This window comes from Stigmatopora nigra, chromosome 4 (genome assembly GCF_051989575.1).
Source record: "Stigmatopora nigra isolate UIUO_SnigA chromosome 4, RoL_Snig_1.1, whole genome shotgun sequence".
Lineage (NCBI taxonomy): Eukaryota > Metazoa > Chordata > Actinopteri > Syngnathiformes > Syngnathidae > Stigmatopora > Stigmatopora nigra.
The window spans coordinates 18,728,967-18,743,144 of record NC_135511.1 but is presented as its reverse complement, the minus strand read 5'-3'; the positions used below and the strand labels follow the sequence as shown (position 1 = coordinate 18,743,144).

The 14,178-nt window shown below is 43.0% G+C and overlaps 1 protein-coding gene across 8 annotated transcripts in view; it reads right to left on the bottom strand.

The window, feature by feature from the left end:
• kcnt1b (potassium sodium-activated channel subfamily T member 1b) overlaps positions 1-14,178 on the bottom strand; it is a 31,180-nt gene that overhangs the window by 4,255 nt on the left and 12,747 nt on the right. For 4 of the 8 annotated variants that reach the window (XM_077714786.1, XM_077714787.1, XM_077714789.1 and 1 more), the window contains 27 exons: positions 10,970-11,049; positions 10,777-10,882; positions 10,640-10,699; positions 10,102-10,150; positions 9,955-10,014; positions 9,801-9,875; positions 9,631-9,714; positions 7,714-7,808; positions 7,463-7,643; positions 6,757-6,921; positions 6,542-6,678; positions 6,134-6,197; positions 5,949-6,057; positions 5,762-5,870; positions 5,384-5,533; positions 4,575-4,810; positions 4,295-4,508; positions 4,104-4,209; positions 3,866-4,038; positions 3,711-3,782; positions 2,743-2,877; positions 2,553-2,664; positions 2,377-2,478; positions 2,210-2,293; positions 2,007-2,135; positions 995-1,274; positions 93-155 (listed from right to left, as the gene is read on the bottom strand). In XM_077714786.1, the coding sequence (XP_077570912.1) occupies positions 93-155; positions 995-1,274; positions 2,007-2,135; positions 2,210-2,293; positions 2,377-2,478; positions 2,553-2,664; positions 2,743-2,877; positions 3,711-3,782; positions 3,866-4,038; positions 4,104-4,209; positions 4,295-4,508; positions 4,575-4,810; positions 5,384-5,533; positions 5,762-5,870; positions 5,949-6,057; positions 6,134-6,197; positions 6,542-6,678; positions 6,757-6,921; positions 7,463-7,643; positions 7,714-7,808; positions 9,631-9,714; positions 9,801-9,875; positions 9,955-10,014; positions 10,102-10,150; positions 10,640-10,699; positions 10,777-10,882; positions 10,970-11,049 (3,230 nt within the window). Of the gene's footprint in view, positions 1-92; positions 156-994; positions 1,275-1,830; positions 1,852-2,006; positions 2,136-2,209; positions 2,294-2,376; positions 2,479-2,552; positions 2,665-2,742; positions 2,878-3,710; positions 3,783-3,865; positions 4,039-4,103; positions 4,210-4,294; positions 4,811-5,383; positions 5,534-5,761; positions 5,871-5,948; positions 6,058-6,133; positions 6,198-6,541; positions 6,679-6,756; positions 6,922-7,462; positions 7,644-7,713; positions 7,809-9,630; positions 9,715-9,800; positions 9,876-9,954; positions 10,015-10,101; positions 10,151-10,639; positions 10,700-10,776; positions 10,883-10,969; positions 11,050-14,178 lie in introns of all 8 variants that reach the window. The other 4 variants (XM_077714783.1, XM_077714788.1, XM_077714785.1 and 1 more) reach the window with 3 other exon arrangements.

The window sequence follows — 14,178 nt, the reverse complement described above, 5'->3', positions numbered from 1 at the left end:
CTGGACGTGGACTAGTGGGACGTCGGCCAATGAGGGGCGAAAAGGGGGCGGATCCTTAGGCCGTTAGGCCCAGGCGCTCACTCGGACGTTACCTTGCAAATATCCCAGATTGACTCGATTCATCACGTCGCTCGCGGTCAGGTTCGAAACGTCCTCTGGGGAGGGGACAAAAAAAGGGGGCGGGGCAAAGGAAGCGGCAGAGAAAGAGAGAAAAAAAAGGTAGCAAAAATCAGCCGAGCGCCTTTTGACTGCAAGAAAGGTGGAAAAATGGAGATGATGCAAAAATAAATGAAGGGAAGGAAGGATGCCATGCGTTGGGGTGTGTAGAATGAGCAAGGGGAGGGGCCTAAAAAGATTCGGGTTTGTTCGTGGGCCGCTTTAACGTCAACCGGACCATTTTAGATAGAATATTTATACATTTTATTTTTCATAGATGGATTAAAAGAACGGGATTAAAATCCCTGAATATTCCGATTTTTATAGATCCAACACAATATTTTTTTTGCTTTTTGAAAATGTATTTTTAGATTTCACAAAATGATTTTTGATCTAAAAACACAGAAAAATAGATGAAAAAATGTGCAATTATTGATTTTAAAAAAGGAAAAAAAAATCAGGAAATATATTATACATCTATATCTATCATTTTAATTTGATCCTAAAAAACAGAAAGTCATGATTGACTTTCCCGGGCCGCACAAAATGAAGCGGAGGACCAAATTTGGCCCCCGGGCCGCCACTTTGACACCTGTATTTTAGGGTCACTTCTGGTACATATGGGTCGTTTCCAAGTTCGTTGGTCACGTTCTAAGGATTTTTGGACTTTTCTGGATGACTTTTTGTTACTTTTGAACTCCCATTGATGGCCGTAGTGAATGAGCCAATGGAAATGGAGCAAAGTGTTGTTGATGGAACGCACCCAGCCAAAAACCCAATCCGGTGATGGAATGGAGGAATAATGTATTCCCTTCTAGTGGGCGTGGCTTGTACTGACCGTATCCGACAGTGGGCAGGCCCAAGTGCTTCATGCGGTTTTTGACCAGCTCAGACAGCTCCTGGCGTTCGGAGCGGCGGTACAGGTCCAGACGCTGTTGCGAGATGCGCTCGGCCCGGCTGGACGGCTTTCCGCCGCCGACGCTCTTTCGGCTCAGCCTGCGCGCCCACTGCATGCTCTTCTTCCTCAGCAGGGGGCGCTCCGACGGCTCCGTGTTCTTCTCTTTCCACGACTCCTTGCGCTCGCGACGATCCTCCTCCACGTTGATGGACACCTGAGACTGAGATGGAGAGAGGACATGTCAAAAATTCAGGCGAGTGGGCGGGGTTTCGCAAAGCGTGCGTCTCGGGGAGAACGGGGTGATATAGGCGATATAGGGGATGTCAAAAATCATATTTCCTAGTGCACCGGTGTCAAAGTGGCGGGCCGGGGGCCAAATGTGGCCCGCCGCATCATTTTGTGCGGTCCAGGCAAGTCAATGATGAGTGGCGACTTTCTGTTTTAGGATCAAATTCAAACGAGGAGTATAAATGTACATTCAATTTCTTGATTTTCCCCATTTTCAATCAATAATTGCAATTTTTATCAATTTTTTGGGGTGTTTTTAGGTCAAAAATCGTTTTGTAAAATCTAAAAATATATTTTAAAAAGCTACAATAAACATTGTTTTAGATCTATAAAATACGGAATATTCGGGGATTTTAATCCAGTTCTTTTGATCCATTTATCAAAAAAACAATGTAAATATTATATCTAAACTGGGTCTGACACCCTTGTCCTAGTGGGTAAAGACAATTTTCAGATTTTGTAACTGTAAATTCTGGAGCCAATCTTACCTGAACATAGCTGTCCTTGCTCTGAAAAGACGAGAAGGACAAACGCACACCCAAACAAAAGGGAAAGAAAGAATGGATGCGTTCCAAGCAAAAGCAAATCATTAAAAAATAATAATAAATAAATCAAAAATGACAGCCATAGCAAACGTTAGCTCTCAAAATGTCAAGCCACTCGCCTCGGACGTGGCGAAGACGTGCGACTCGGTGCGGTAGATCCCCATGGGGATCTCGGCGCTGGAGGAACACAGTTTTTGGAACAGTCTGCCGTAGGTTCGAATCCACAGGTCCTCCTCTGTGATCTTCATCTGGGGGAAATTGGGCGTGTCAAGGCAGGGAACCCGGAGAGAACGCCGTCCTCCTCCGACGTGGTCGTACTTACCACGCACAAATAGCCAGAACCGGGCGTGGTGTCCAAACCCAGAAGAAGCCTGGCGATGACGATCATGTAGTCCTTCACGAAAGACTGTCAAAGGCAAGAAAATGTGATCTTATCGGCTGGAATTGGAGTTTGACCTGTCGGCTTGTCCCGCCCCCTGGTGGTATCACCTGGTAGAGCAGCGTATCCAGCATGCTGATGCTGAAGACGCGGCCGGCGGCGAATGGGAGGCGAAACATGAAGGCCAGATTGGAGCCCTTGTCTCGTTCTATCTGGAAAAACAAAACAAACAAAACAAATGAGAGGGCGTTCCAAGTTTCTGGATGTGGAGGGGGCGTGGCCTGACCTTTTCCAGTTTGGAAAGAGCGAGCGAGTAGCAGTCCTTGGCTCGGAACTGCATGAACCTCATGTTGGACGGATGAGTGAGCTCGGTGATGATGCTGAGGCTGGGGAACAGTCTGAGCGACGGCGTCCAATCCAAAAAGGTTCAGATAACGGACCGTGAGGAGACGCCCCCGTCCCTCCCCGTCACCGACCTGAACATGGTCTGGACGTTGACGATGGTCTTGGCGTCGGCCATGTAGTCCTCTTCGGCGCTCATGGTGCTCTCCTTGTCCACCACCACTAAATTGTCGGCGTAGATGATTCCGCACTGCAGCAGGTTGTCCAAGCTGCGTCAGTCAAAGGACGTCAGAGGCGTAACGGGGTGACGAAAGACTCTAAAGCTCTAGACATTTCTTGATTCAAAAACGATTTCCACAGCTTTGGACACAGAGGAATTTGACAATTGGACATTCGAAAATGATGATTTCCTAGTAGTAGTAGTAGTAGTAGTAGTGGTGGTGGTAATAGTAGAAGTGGTAATAGTAGTAGTAGTGGTGGTAGTAGTGGTGGTAGTAGTGGCAGTATTAGTGGTAGTAGTGGTGGTAGTGATGGTGGTGTTAGTAGTAGTAGTATCAGCAGTTTTAGTGGTGGTAGCAATGGTGGTGTTAGTAGTAGTAGTAGTAGTAGTAGTAGTGGTGTTAATAGTGGTGGTGGTGTTAGTAGTGGTGGTGGTGTTAGCAATAGTACTATAGGCAGTTTTAGTAGTGGTAGTTGTGGTAGCAGTGGTAGTAGTGGTAGTAGTGGTGGTAGTAATAGTGGTAGTAGTAATAGTGGTGGTAGTAATAGTGGTGGTAGTAGTAGTGGTAGTAGTAATAGTGGAAGTAGTAGTAGTGGTAGTAGTAATAGTGGAAGTAGTAGTAGTGGCAGTATTAGTGGTGGTAGTGGTAGTGGTGGTAGTAGCAGTATTGGCAGTTATAGTAGTAGTGGTAGCAGTAGTGGCAGTTTTAGTAATAGTAGTGGTGGTAGGGATATTAGTCATAAAAAGAGATTGTGTTACATCTCCACAAGATGAAGATATGGTAGTAGGGGGTTGTGTTATTCATCCAGTGGATGGAGCTGAGATTAGGGTTAACCCTACGGCGAGTGCCTTTTGAGGTGGGACGGCGACGCCCTGGCGTACTTATCGATGGTGCCCTCCATGAAGTAGACCATGGGGAAGCAGCAGATGGCCTCCAAGAAGTGGTTATCTGGCCTGCAGGGAAAAAACAAAAGGAGCACCTCTGGGACCAAGCCGGCAACCAAGGATGTAGTCCCACTGCATCCGTGGCGACTCACTTGTAGTCCAGCAGGAGCACGATGGGGTTGAGCTCCTTCCTGGGCCGGTAGTACGCCCGCAGCGGCACGATGAAGTTGTACAGACCGTTCCCCGCCGTCTCGGCCGACACGATGATCAGCTTGTTCTTGAAACCGTAGGCCTTGGCGTCTTCGAAGCTGTTGTGCGTGCAGCCCTGCCAGAAAGGAGGGCGACGTTTACGCCCGGAAGTCGCCCCAAAGTCGACCCAAATTCGCTCACCTTGTCCAAGCGCAGGCAACAAAATGGCGCTTTCTGCGGGAGGAGGTGGCACAACGTCGGAGAGCTGCCGATGTAGGGGGAGTTGGGGGGGTAGCCCTTCACAAAGCTGCCCGGGAAGGGACACAAACATTGTGGTTTGCCCCCTTTTTTTCGGCGTTACGCGTGGGAGGGCCGTCCGTCTGGTCGCTCACTCCGAGCCGACGGAGCCTTCCTCGTCCGACGGGTTGGTCTCGTCCTCCGACTGGTCGCTGAGGAGGTCGCACGGCAGGATGGCGCAAGAGTCGGCGATCTCCAAGACCGGCGCGATGCTTGGACGCCGGCTCCCGGCGCCGTTCTCCGTGGGCGGGGCTAGTTTGCTGCTGTCCTCGGGGGGGTCCGGGTTCTGGAGGTCAAAGGCCACCGTGCCTAAGGACGAGGGCACATGGATGACGACCACTCGTTCACGTCGGGACTGGGCAGAAAAAAACTCACCCATGCTGGCGATGATGCTATGCACGGGCAGCCTGGAGGGGGCGTCGTAGAGACCGGAAAGAGACAAGTTCTTGTTGTGCTTCTCTTCCTGTTTGAAGATGAAGGCCGAGTTCTCCTCTTTGGTGATGTTGATGTAGTAGCAGGTGTCCGCAGCGGCCATGATGTGACGCGGACCGGGGTTCAATAGGATGCTCTTGTTGTCTTCCCGTTTGACGCCGATCAGGCACACCCCGTACCTGCCCGTTGGAGGTCAAGGGTCAGGATTTTAGGGTTTATTTTTTTAGTCCCGCCCCCAAAGTGTTATCATTAGGGGTGGACAAGTGGTTAGTGTGTCGGCCTGACAGTTCTGAGATTGAGGTTTCAATCCTAGGTGGGTTCCAAATTTATGCATGTTCACCCCAGGCCTGCGTGGCTTTTTTATGGGTACTCCGGTTTCCGCCCACTTTCCGGAAACACCAATGCTAGGCTAATTGTTGGCTAATTTGTCCCTAGCTATGAGTAATTGTCCCCTGCCTGATGCCCGGAGTCTGCTGGGATAGGCTCCAGCACCCCTCGCAACCCTTCTGAATGTCAGCCAAACACAAATCTCACAACTGCGAGGCCGACGCTCCGTCCACTTGCCAACCGAATCGAAACGTTAGCTGTTTTTTTTCTGACCAGGACAAAAAAATGACATAATATGTAATAATAGAGGTATTTTTGTCTTATTATGATGGTCCAAAGAACAGTTTTGCAAATGTGTGGGCTTATTATTGTTCAAGAAGATAAACTAAATAGGTCAGGAGCATTTGGGAGAAGGCGTGGCTTACTTCTTATGAGCATGAAAGGAGGCGTATGTGAAGCTCTTTCCGTCGTACTCTCCGAAAAACTTGCTGTCGCACAATCGGATGTGGTAGACTTCGTTACCGGAGCAACGGCCGTACATCCTTTGCCACTGCTCCGGGGACAACTGGCCTTCCCTGCAAACACAACACAACAAGCATTTTTATTGGCCCACAGCGAATGATCAAATGATAGTTTAATACGGCCCATAAAAGAAGTTTGCAGTTTGGCGTTTGACCACTAGAGAGAGTTAATCACTCAAACAGTGCTCATTTGTTATTTCTAATCAATTTTGATTTCGTTATTTTGTTTTACTTTGATACATTTGTAAACAAGATGGCCGCCATTGAAGAACGCTAACTTACTGTCCTCTAGACGTGTGGACGAGGAGAGTCACTAAGGTGGACATGGCGGGACATACGCAGTTCAATGCCAACATGGCGTACTTGAACTCCTCTTCGCATACCACGTGATCTGTAAAGAAATTGACTAGTCAAAGGCCCAGCAAACGATGAAAACATAGTGCGGCTTATAGTCCAGAAAATACAGTACCTGCAAATTTAACATGAAATTTGTTCTCTGGCTTAAGAATTTGGACATAAAGTGGACAATTCGGAGCAAAGTCCTTTGCTGCCCAAGCCCTCAAAATAGTCTGATGATCCTGAAAAATAGAATATTGACCAAATATTAGACGGGCATTAAACTGGATGGCTCTACCCGGTGGCGGTGTCACGTACTGCAGCAGTTCTGTCGCCCTCGTTCCGACTGCTTAAGATGAAACATGCCTCGGCGTCGTCCATTCTAAAGAAGGTCAAGATATAAGACAGTATGTTATGTTTTTTATTTTTATTTTTTGGGGGGGCGGAATCAATTAAAACGGATTATTATAAATAAGTGTGGTGTCTTTTAGCATCTTCTAAACCAGGGATGTCTTTACATACAGTATGAATGCGCATCAGGCAGAATGACCTCGCTTGGGGCCTTATCGGTCCCCCTAGCGGGCCACTGCCGGCCCACGTGCCGTACCTTTCACACCACCCAGTTTAAAAGCAGCCGTCAAATACTTATCGGAACATTTCTTCACGATTCCCAGCCCGTCATTGACAAATCAATCACGTAAATCCGTCCCCAAATAGGTGACTGACTTGGCCCTCATCAGGTCCTGGTCTTTGAGCGCCGAGCCTTGAAGGTAGATGACCCTCTGAGACCAGAGAGGAATTTGAAGGATTCGCCGAACCTGGATATCGATGTCCGTCGGGCACAGGATCACCACGTAATAATCCTGCCGGACGGGGAAAGGCGGCGTTTGTTTGGGCGACCTTTTTGTGCGGGTGCGCTCTGTCTGTAAGCCACGCCCCACCTGCAACCTGGGGTGCGCGTAGAACTCGTTGAGGAAGTCCATGAGCAGGTCTATCTTCAGCGAGCTGACGCACAAAACCACGTGTTTCTCCGTCTGTGCTCGGTGGCGACTGTAGTTTCCGCCCAGTTTCTGTCTCTCCATCCACAGGTAGGCCAACTCTTCGAACTAAAACAAAGGAAAATGGGAATCCTCACAAGGATCACAAGGGGGGGTGCTGGAGCCAGATAACTATGGGCATGAGGAGGGGGAATATAATCATAGCCAGGGGAATTTAGCTTACAGTTAGCCTAGCATGTATGTTTTGGGGATGTGGGAGGAAACTGGAGTACCCGGAGAAAAACTATGTTAAGAACAGTGTAGCTTAAAATTAGCCTAGCATATTTTGGGGATATAGGAGGAAACCCAAAGAAAACCCACACCAGGAAGAAGGGGTTAGCATGCATGTTTTGGGGATGTGGGAGAAAAATCAAAGTACCCAGAGGAAAACCACACAAGCCAGGGGAGAAAATGGTATTCGCACACAATGAAGACTCACTTGGGATCAAACCCTTGACCTCAAAACTGTGAGGCGGACATGCTAACCACTATTCCACCAATTTATATAGTCGAAATAGTCTATTCACGTATGATTATTTCACATTATACTTATGTAGCATTTTATTAGCTTAGCTCACGAAGCGCCATCGCCAAATATTCTCAAAACTACCTGCAGAGGGAGCACCACCAGGGCCACACAGATGAGGATGACCACCAGGAGCTGCGAGGGCCAGATCTGCGGCGTCACGTCTCCGTAGCCCACCGTGGAGAAGGTCACGATGCAGAAGTAGAAGGAGTCGAAGAGGCTCAGGTTCTTCCCGGCCCTCTCCAAGTGCTGGATCCCGCAAGCCCTGCGGACCCAAGCGCCAAATTGCCAAGTCTGCTGCCGAGGGCGCCGATTCCAGCGGCGGGCGGGCTTACCCGGTGAAAACCAGACACAGTAAAGTGCAGATGAGGATGACCACTTGGTTGAACATGGCCGAGTGGGTCCTCTGGATGGCCCGGTGGAAGTCGTTCTGGGAACGGGACACAACAACTCACTATATAGGGCCTTCAATGCCTTCTCTGCTGGCCTAAGAAATATCTCAATCATATATTATATTTGGTCCATCAATACCTATGTGTCAAAGTGGCGGCCCGAGGGCCAAATATGGCCCGCCGCATCATTTTGTTTGGCCCAGGTAAGTCAATCATGAGTGCCGACTTTCTGTTTTAGGATCAAATTCAAATGAAAAGTATAGATGTATATTAAATGTCCTGATTTTCCCCCTTTTAAATCAATCATTGTCAATTTTTAATCATTTTTTGTGTTTTTAGTCTAAAAATAATTTTGTAAAATCTAAAAATAAAAAAAAATAAAAAAAGCTAAAATCAACATTATTTTAGATCTATAAAAACGGACTATAAAGGGCTTTTAATCCGGTTCTTTTAATCCATTTATTTAAAAAAAAGTGTGTGTTTCATATTGAAGTATTTAACCAATCACATTTCAGCCATTATTTGTTGTCAAGGTCAGAAATCTGCTTTAAGGCCTTCACAATCAGACTCTGCTCCTTTTCGCAGGTGTGCGGATACGTCATCGCTTTCACCAACTATGATTGGCTAGTGAGTAGAGTAGGCGGAGCAAAGCCAAAGTGAGCCAGCCAGAGATAGCAAACTCCACCCAAAATGGCCGCCAGAGGAAAACAAAGGGATTTGGTTGCAGATTTGCTCATCAAGCTATATTCCAGACTGACTTTTTCACACAAAAAATGGACACTATTAAGAAAGGGCAGTCAACTCTGAAGCTAGCAAGCCTTTTACAGCTGGGAAAAGGCTGTGTCTACAACTTTCAGTGCGCTAACTACCAGTAAGCTAGCAAACTGTGATTAAAAGCCATTTTTAAGACAGACTATGCCAGAAATACGGCAGGACAGGCTTGACTTTCAGCATTAGCTTGGATGACGATAGCAAAGAAGGAAGAAAGAAAAGATGGATATTGTCAACAGTTCAAAAGGATTTTGGGTGAGTAAAATATGGCTATATTTCTAAATAATATTTCAATTTTGGGCCCGGTTCTGATATCTAAAAAGCTCCAGTGTTTGTAATTAAGCTCCAGTGTTTGTATTTAATCACTAAATGCTGCTAGGAAGTGGATTTTACCCCATTTTAGTGCAATTTTTTGTCGTTTTTGCCATTGACGGCCATCACTGTCTTATTCCCGGGGAAATGATACTCTAGTTCTGTTTACTAAAAAGCTCTAGTATTTGTATTTAATCATGAAATGCTGCTAGGAAGTGGATTTGACCCTATTTTTGTGCATTGCTTTATTGATTATTGTTGCAGCTGTAGCTGCAGTAGAGGTTTTATAGCCATGAAATAGTTTTTGAGGGTTGGATTGATTGGTTGAAGGCCCTATGAGAAAATGCCCAGACCGCCACTGGTATATAGCAACTATATGTCTTTATTTTCATGTAAATTTGATTGGAAAGTGTTGTGGCGTGAAAGCGCCACCTGTCCCGCAGTTCCGCTTGGCGGCAGATTGCCCGCAAACCATCTGGCCACCTATTTGAAGCTCCTTTTGCAAATAAATATATTATTTAGTGGGAGCACAATAGCCAATAAACTCCATGCTATTTCTTTGGCAGTTGAAAAAAAAAATTCATTTTCTGAACCACTTTATCCTCATGAGGGTCGCGGGGGGTGCCGGAGAATATCTTTGATGACTTCTAGAAAAAACAATCACTCATGGCTAGGGGCTATTTAACGTACAATTAGCCTAGTTAGCATGTTTTTTTGGAATGTGGGAGGAGGAGGGTCGCTGGGGGTGCTGGAGACTATCTCAGCTGACGTACTTACGATCATGTTTTCCAGGGCTCCTTTGGCTAGCCAGCAGTTTAGAAAAACAGGGACAAATATGTTGCGTAAAGGAGGCCAGAAAATCTATGGGAAAAACAGAGAGGTCGCATATAAGTCTCACAAAAAAAACTAGCTAATGCTAAAGAGCTAATTTAGTGTTCCTAACTTACGGTGATAATAAATGGCACGGTGTTGATCATCTCCAATATGAAGGATATCTGGAATATTTGCTCCCAAATGTTGCCCTGGTTTACAAATGGAACAAATTTGGGTTACAAAAATGGCGGTATTTGATAAAGGACGGAAATGTATTGTTGTTTGTACCTTGTAGCTGAGATATGTGATTAGCATAGTCTCCCAAAAACTGATTAAAGCCACTGTAACCTAAAAAAATGAGAATAATAACAAAACGCAACTTTCATTAACATTTTTTTGCCCAAAAAAAAATCATATATTTTTTAAAACACTCACCTGGATACCCCACAATGGATCTGGTCTGGTGACCCAGAAAATTAATTTCCTGTTTAAAAAAAATAAATAAAAAAGACGATTATTGGACTACAAGACGTTTTTTCATTCAAAATGGATTGGACATCTGGTGCCGTCAATGGCACTGAAATATGAGCATTTACAGCCAGTTTAAGTAAATTGGAGTACCCAGGGAAAACCCATGCACAATTCAATTCAATTTTAGGGCACTTTTAGATCGATTCCTATAATTTTTTGGGTGAATTTCTGGGTTTATTTGCCACTTTCTACAAATTTTGGGCCATTTCTAGGTGGCTTTTGTGGAACTTTAAGGTTATTTGTTTACCGATTGGCTATCATCGCCATCTAATTACAATGAAAAAAAAAAACATCGTCTTATATTCAGGCCAAAACAGTATGTAGTTTGTTTCAGTGATTTTAATATAACACACTGATTCTCCCCACAAGAACAATAAAGTTTTTCAAATTGAACAAAACGGGGAAAATTCAAATTGGGGACCGGTCACCGAGGGGAACGTACCAGTTGATTTCTGGAGATTCTCCCCCCGAATTTGGCCAGCTGGAATTCCGGATGATTGCGCTGTCGTTACAAAAAAAAAAAAACATGGGATTATTTCATGGGCGACCATTCCATTTTTTAAATTACGAGGGTCTGACCAAGGGTTGGCGTTGGTCTGCATGGGGTCGTGAAGACTGACTCTCACGATGTAAAGGACGCAGGTGAGGATCTTCAAGGAGAAGTTGAACAGGCGGATCCTCAAGCCTGGAAAAGGTCGCCCAAAAAAAAAAAAAAGACAAACGCTCTTTTGTTTTTTGTTTGTCGCGACGTGATTAACGGGATGTGACTTACTTGACCTTTGGTTTTTGATGAAGAAAAGCTTCAGTCTCTCTTTGAAGGTGTTTTCGTTGACGTAGAACTCAACCTGCACCCTGCGTAGGCGGCACAACATTCATATTTTGTAAAAAACAACAACGATAAAACCTAGGAGATCTTTACTGGGCAAGCAATAGAATAGAGAGCAAGGTGGAAATATGGAAGTATCATTTTTTCTTTGTCATTGCGTATTCTTGACGACTTATACTCGCGTGTGTTGTATAGAAAAAAAAGGAGTACTATACAGATGACTATACACAAGGGTAACATTAGGATCACCCTAGTTTTTAGATTAAATAACTTTATTCATCCCGTATTTCGAAAATTTCATTGTCACAGTAAATGAGAATACAGACACAGCAAAAGACATCATACACATAAATGAATAGGTAATAAATAAATAAATTAACAAATAAATAAATAAATATATAAATAAATAGGTAGTAAATAAATTAACAAATATATAAATAACAAAATAGGTACTAAATAAATAAATTTACAAATACATAAATAAATAAATATGTAATAAATAAATTAACAAATAAATAAATCTATAAAATAACAAAAATAGGTAATAAATAAATTAAGTAATAAATAAATATATATAAATAAATTAGTGATAAACAAATTGACAAATAAATACATATATAAATAACAAAACTAGGTAATAAATAAATAAACTAATGAACAAATAAATAAATAGGTAATAAACTAATAAATATGTATATATATATAAATAAATAAATAGGTAATAAATAAATATGTAAATAAGTAAATATATAAATAAATAGAAGATAAATGAATAGATAAACAAAGTGTGTTGCTGAAAAAAAGATATATACATACATATTTATAAATATACATATATTTTCATTCGTTTTCTGAAGGGTCGCGTGGGGTGCTGGAACACCCAGTTAACTACCAGGCAAGGGGAGAGACAACCTGAACAGAGTACAATTAGCTTAACTAGCATGTTTTTGGGATGTGGGAGTACCCAGGGAAAAAAAGCACAAAAAAATGAGCAAACAATCTAACCCTCAATGAATGCATGTATTATGAATTATTTATTCATTTGCGGCATATTTTTTGTGGAGAAAATTGAAAAATATATGATTTAAAAAGCCCTGCCAGGGTGGAAATGACCACTTGAGTGGAGGGTGACTTGAATAAATGCGGGTTATCCAAAACACTGGGAGACGGAGGGAGTTATTAAAGGAAGGTGGAGGCGACCAAGAGAGGCCACAAAAGAGGAAAGAGTAGGCGGATGATAATCACAAAAGCAGCCTTCCCCACGCTAATTCCTCCGTCGCAAGTAATTGGCTTTGTCGCCATGGATACAGCTTCCAGGGCACCAAACGTCCGCCTCAATTTACCGCAAAGCGACGCTATAAAGCCGACATCTACCAAACGTTTGGGTCGAAAAAGCATGTCGAAATCAGACGGATGGCGAGATTATCGTATTGACCCGAATATAAGACGACCCTGATCGTTTTTAAGACTTTTTGAACACCAAATTAACCTTTTCTACATAAAATAATGACAGTACATCTTAAACAAATTATTATAACAATATATTGGGGAGAAAAAGTTATTTTAATATCTGTTGAACGTTTAAATATTTCAACTAAATGCAATCACATTTGAAAAATGAATAGCTTTTGCATTATCGAATGTAAATGAACCAAAAAACTACAAAATTGCAATAATTGCATTAACCAACATTGTTCAGCATTCGCTTTAACTATATCTGTCGCCATCTAGCCTCGCGAATGGGTATAAATTCTAGACCCCGAATGTAGGACGACACTTTTAGTTTAATTTCAATACAAAAAATGGCTTTTCTAATGTTAATGAACCAAAAAAAACAACAAAATTGCAATAATTGCCTTAACCATCAGTGTTTGTCATTTGCATATCTGGCGCCATCTATCCTCGGGAATGGGTATAATGTCTAGACCCCGAATATAAGAAGACACCTTTCAGTTTTATTTCAATGCAAAAAAATGGCTTTTCAAACGAACCAAAAAACAACAAAAATTGCAATAATTGCCTTAACCATCAGTGTTCAGCATTCGCATATCTGGCGCCATCTATCCTCACGAATGGGTATAATGTCTAAACCCCGAATATAAGACGACACTTTTTCAGTTTTATTTCAATACAAAAAAATGGTTGACCATTCAGTTCAATTTTGGGCCAAAAATACAAAGATTCATTTGTTTTAAATATGGCGTGTCCACCAAACCGAGTTGGACACCTGCGTACTGTCCCTTTATGAAACAAATCAAACCCAAATTCAATTTGATAATTTTAATTTGGACTTCCCTAATCCTTCAACCCCTTGTTGTTGTTGTTGTTGTTGTTGTTGTTGTTGCTTATCGTGGCCCTTTAAATCATCCACTCCATTTGACCGTTAAAGACATTAAATCACGTTAATGAGGAAAGGCCGGCATGGCATGGAGGGATCGCGTTTCAGTCCCACAGCTGCTTATTTCCTTCCTGAAATCTTGATTCAATTTGGCTTGTATTTCCTCCAGCATGGACTTGACCGTTAGCGCGTGGCGGAAGATGCCGCGTTAGCATTTTCAGACAAGCTAGATGGCTGACAACCGGCTGACAAAGCAACATTTTCTTTTTTGCACAGCAACACGTTTGTAACATACAAATTAGTCACGTGTTGGGGAAACTCGTATGTCGAGGTATATTAATAATAGTCATTCTCATCAAAGTTTTATGAGCAGGACTTATATAGACCTACAAAATGTCATTTTTCATACTGATATAGATCATGTCACCAAAAGTCTGCAAAAATAATCGCTTAATTTTATGACATTTCTCCAAATATGATTTTAATCTCTTAATTTTCCGCAAAAAAAATTGACTTTTCGTCGTCAAAAATTGAATGCAAACAACTTTTAGTTCATGTTTGACAAAAATAAGCAAAAAAATGACCAAATTTCCCAATTTAAATCATATTATTTAGCATTCATCATATTTTCATTTCAACCTTGTAATAGTTCCATTTTAAACTGATTATATTCATACTAATTTTTCTCTCTAAATATCAAATTGTACAATTTCCCGCTGCACAGCGCTAGTGAAACACTAGCCTAGCTGCTAAATATCCTACAAAGCTGTGCATTCAATTTCGCCACACACAAGATGGCCGCCAACAACCCATTCCA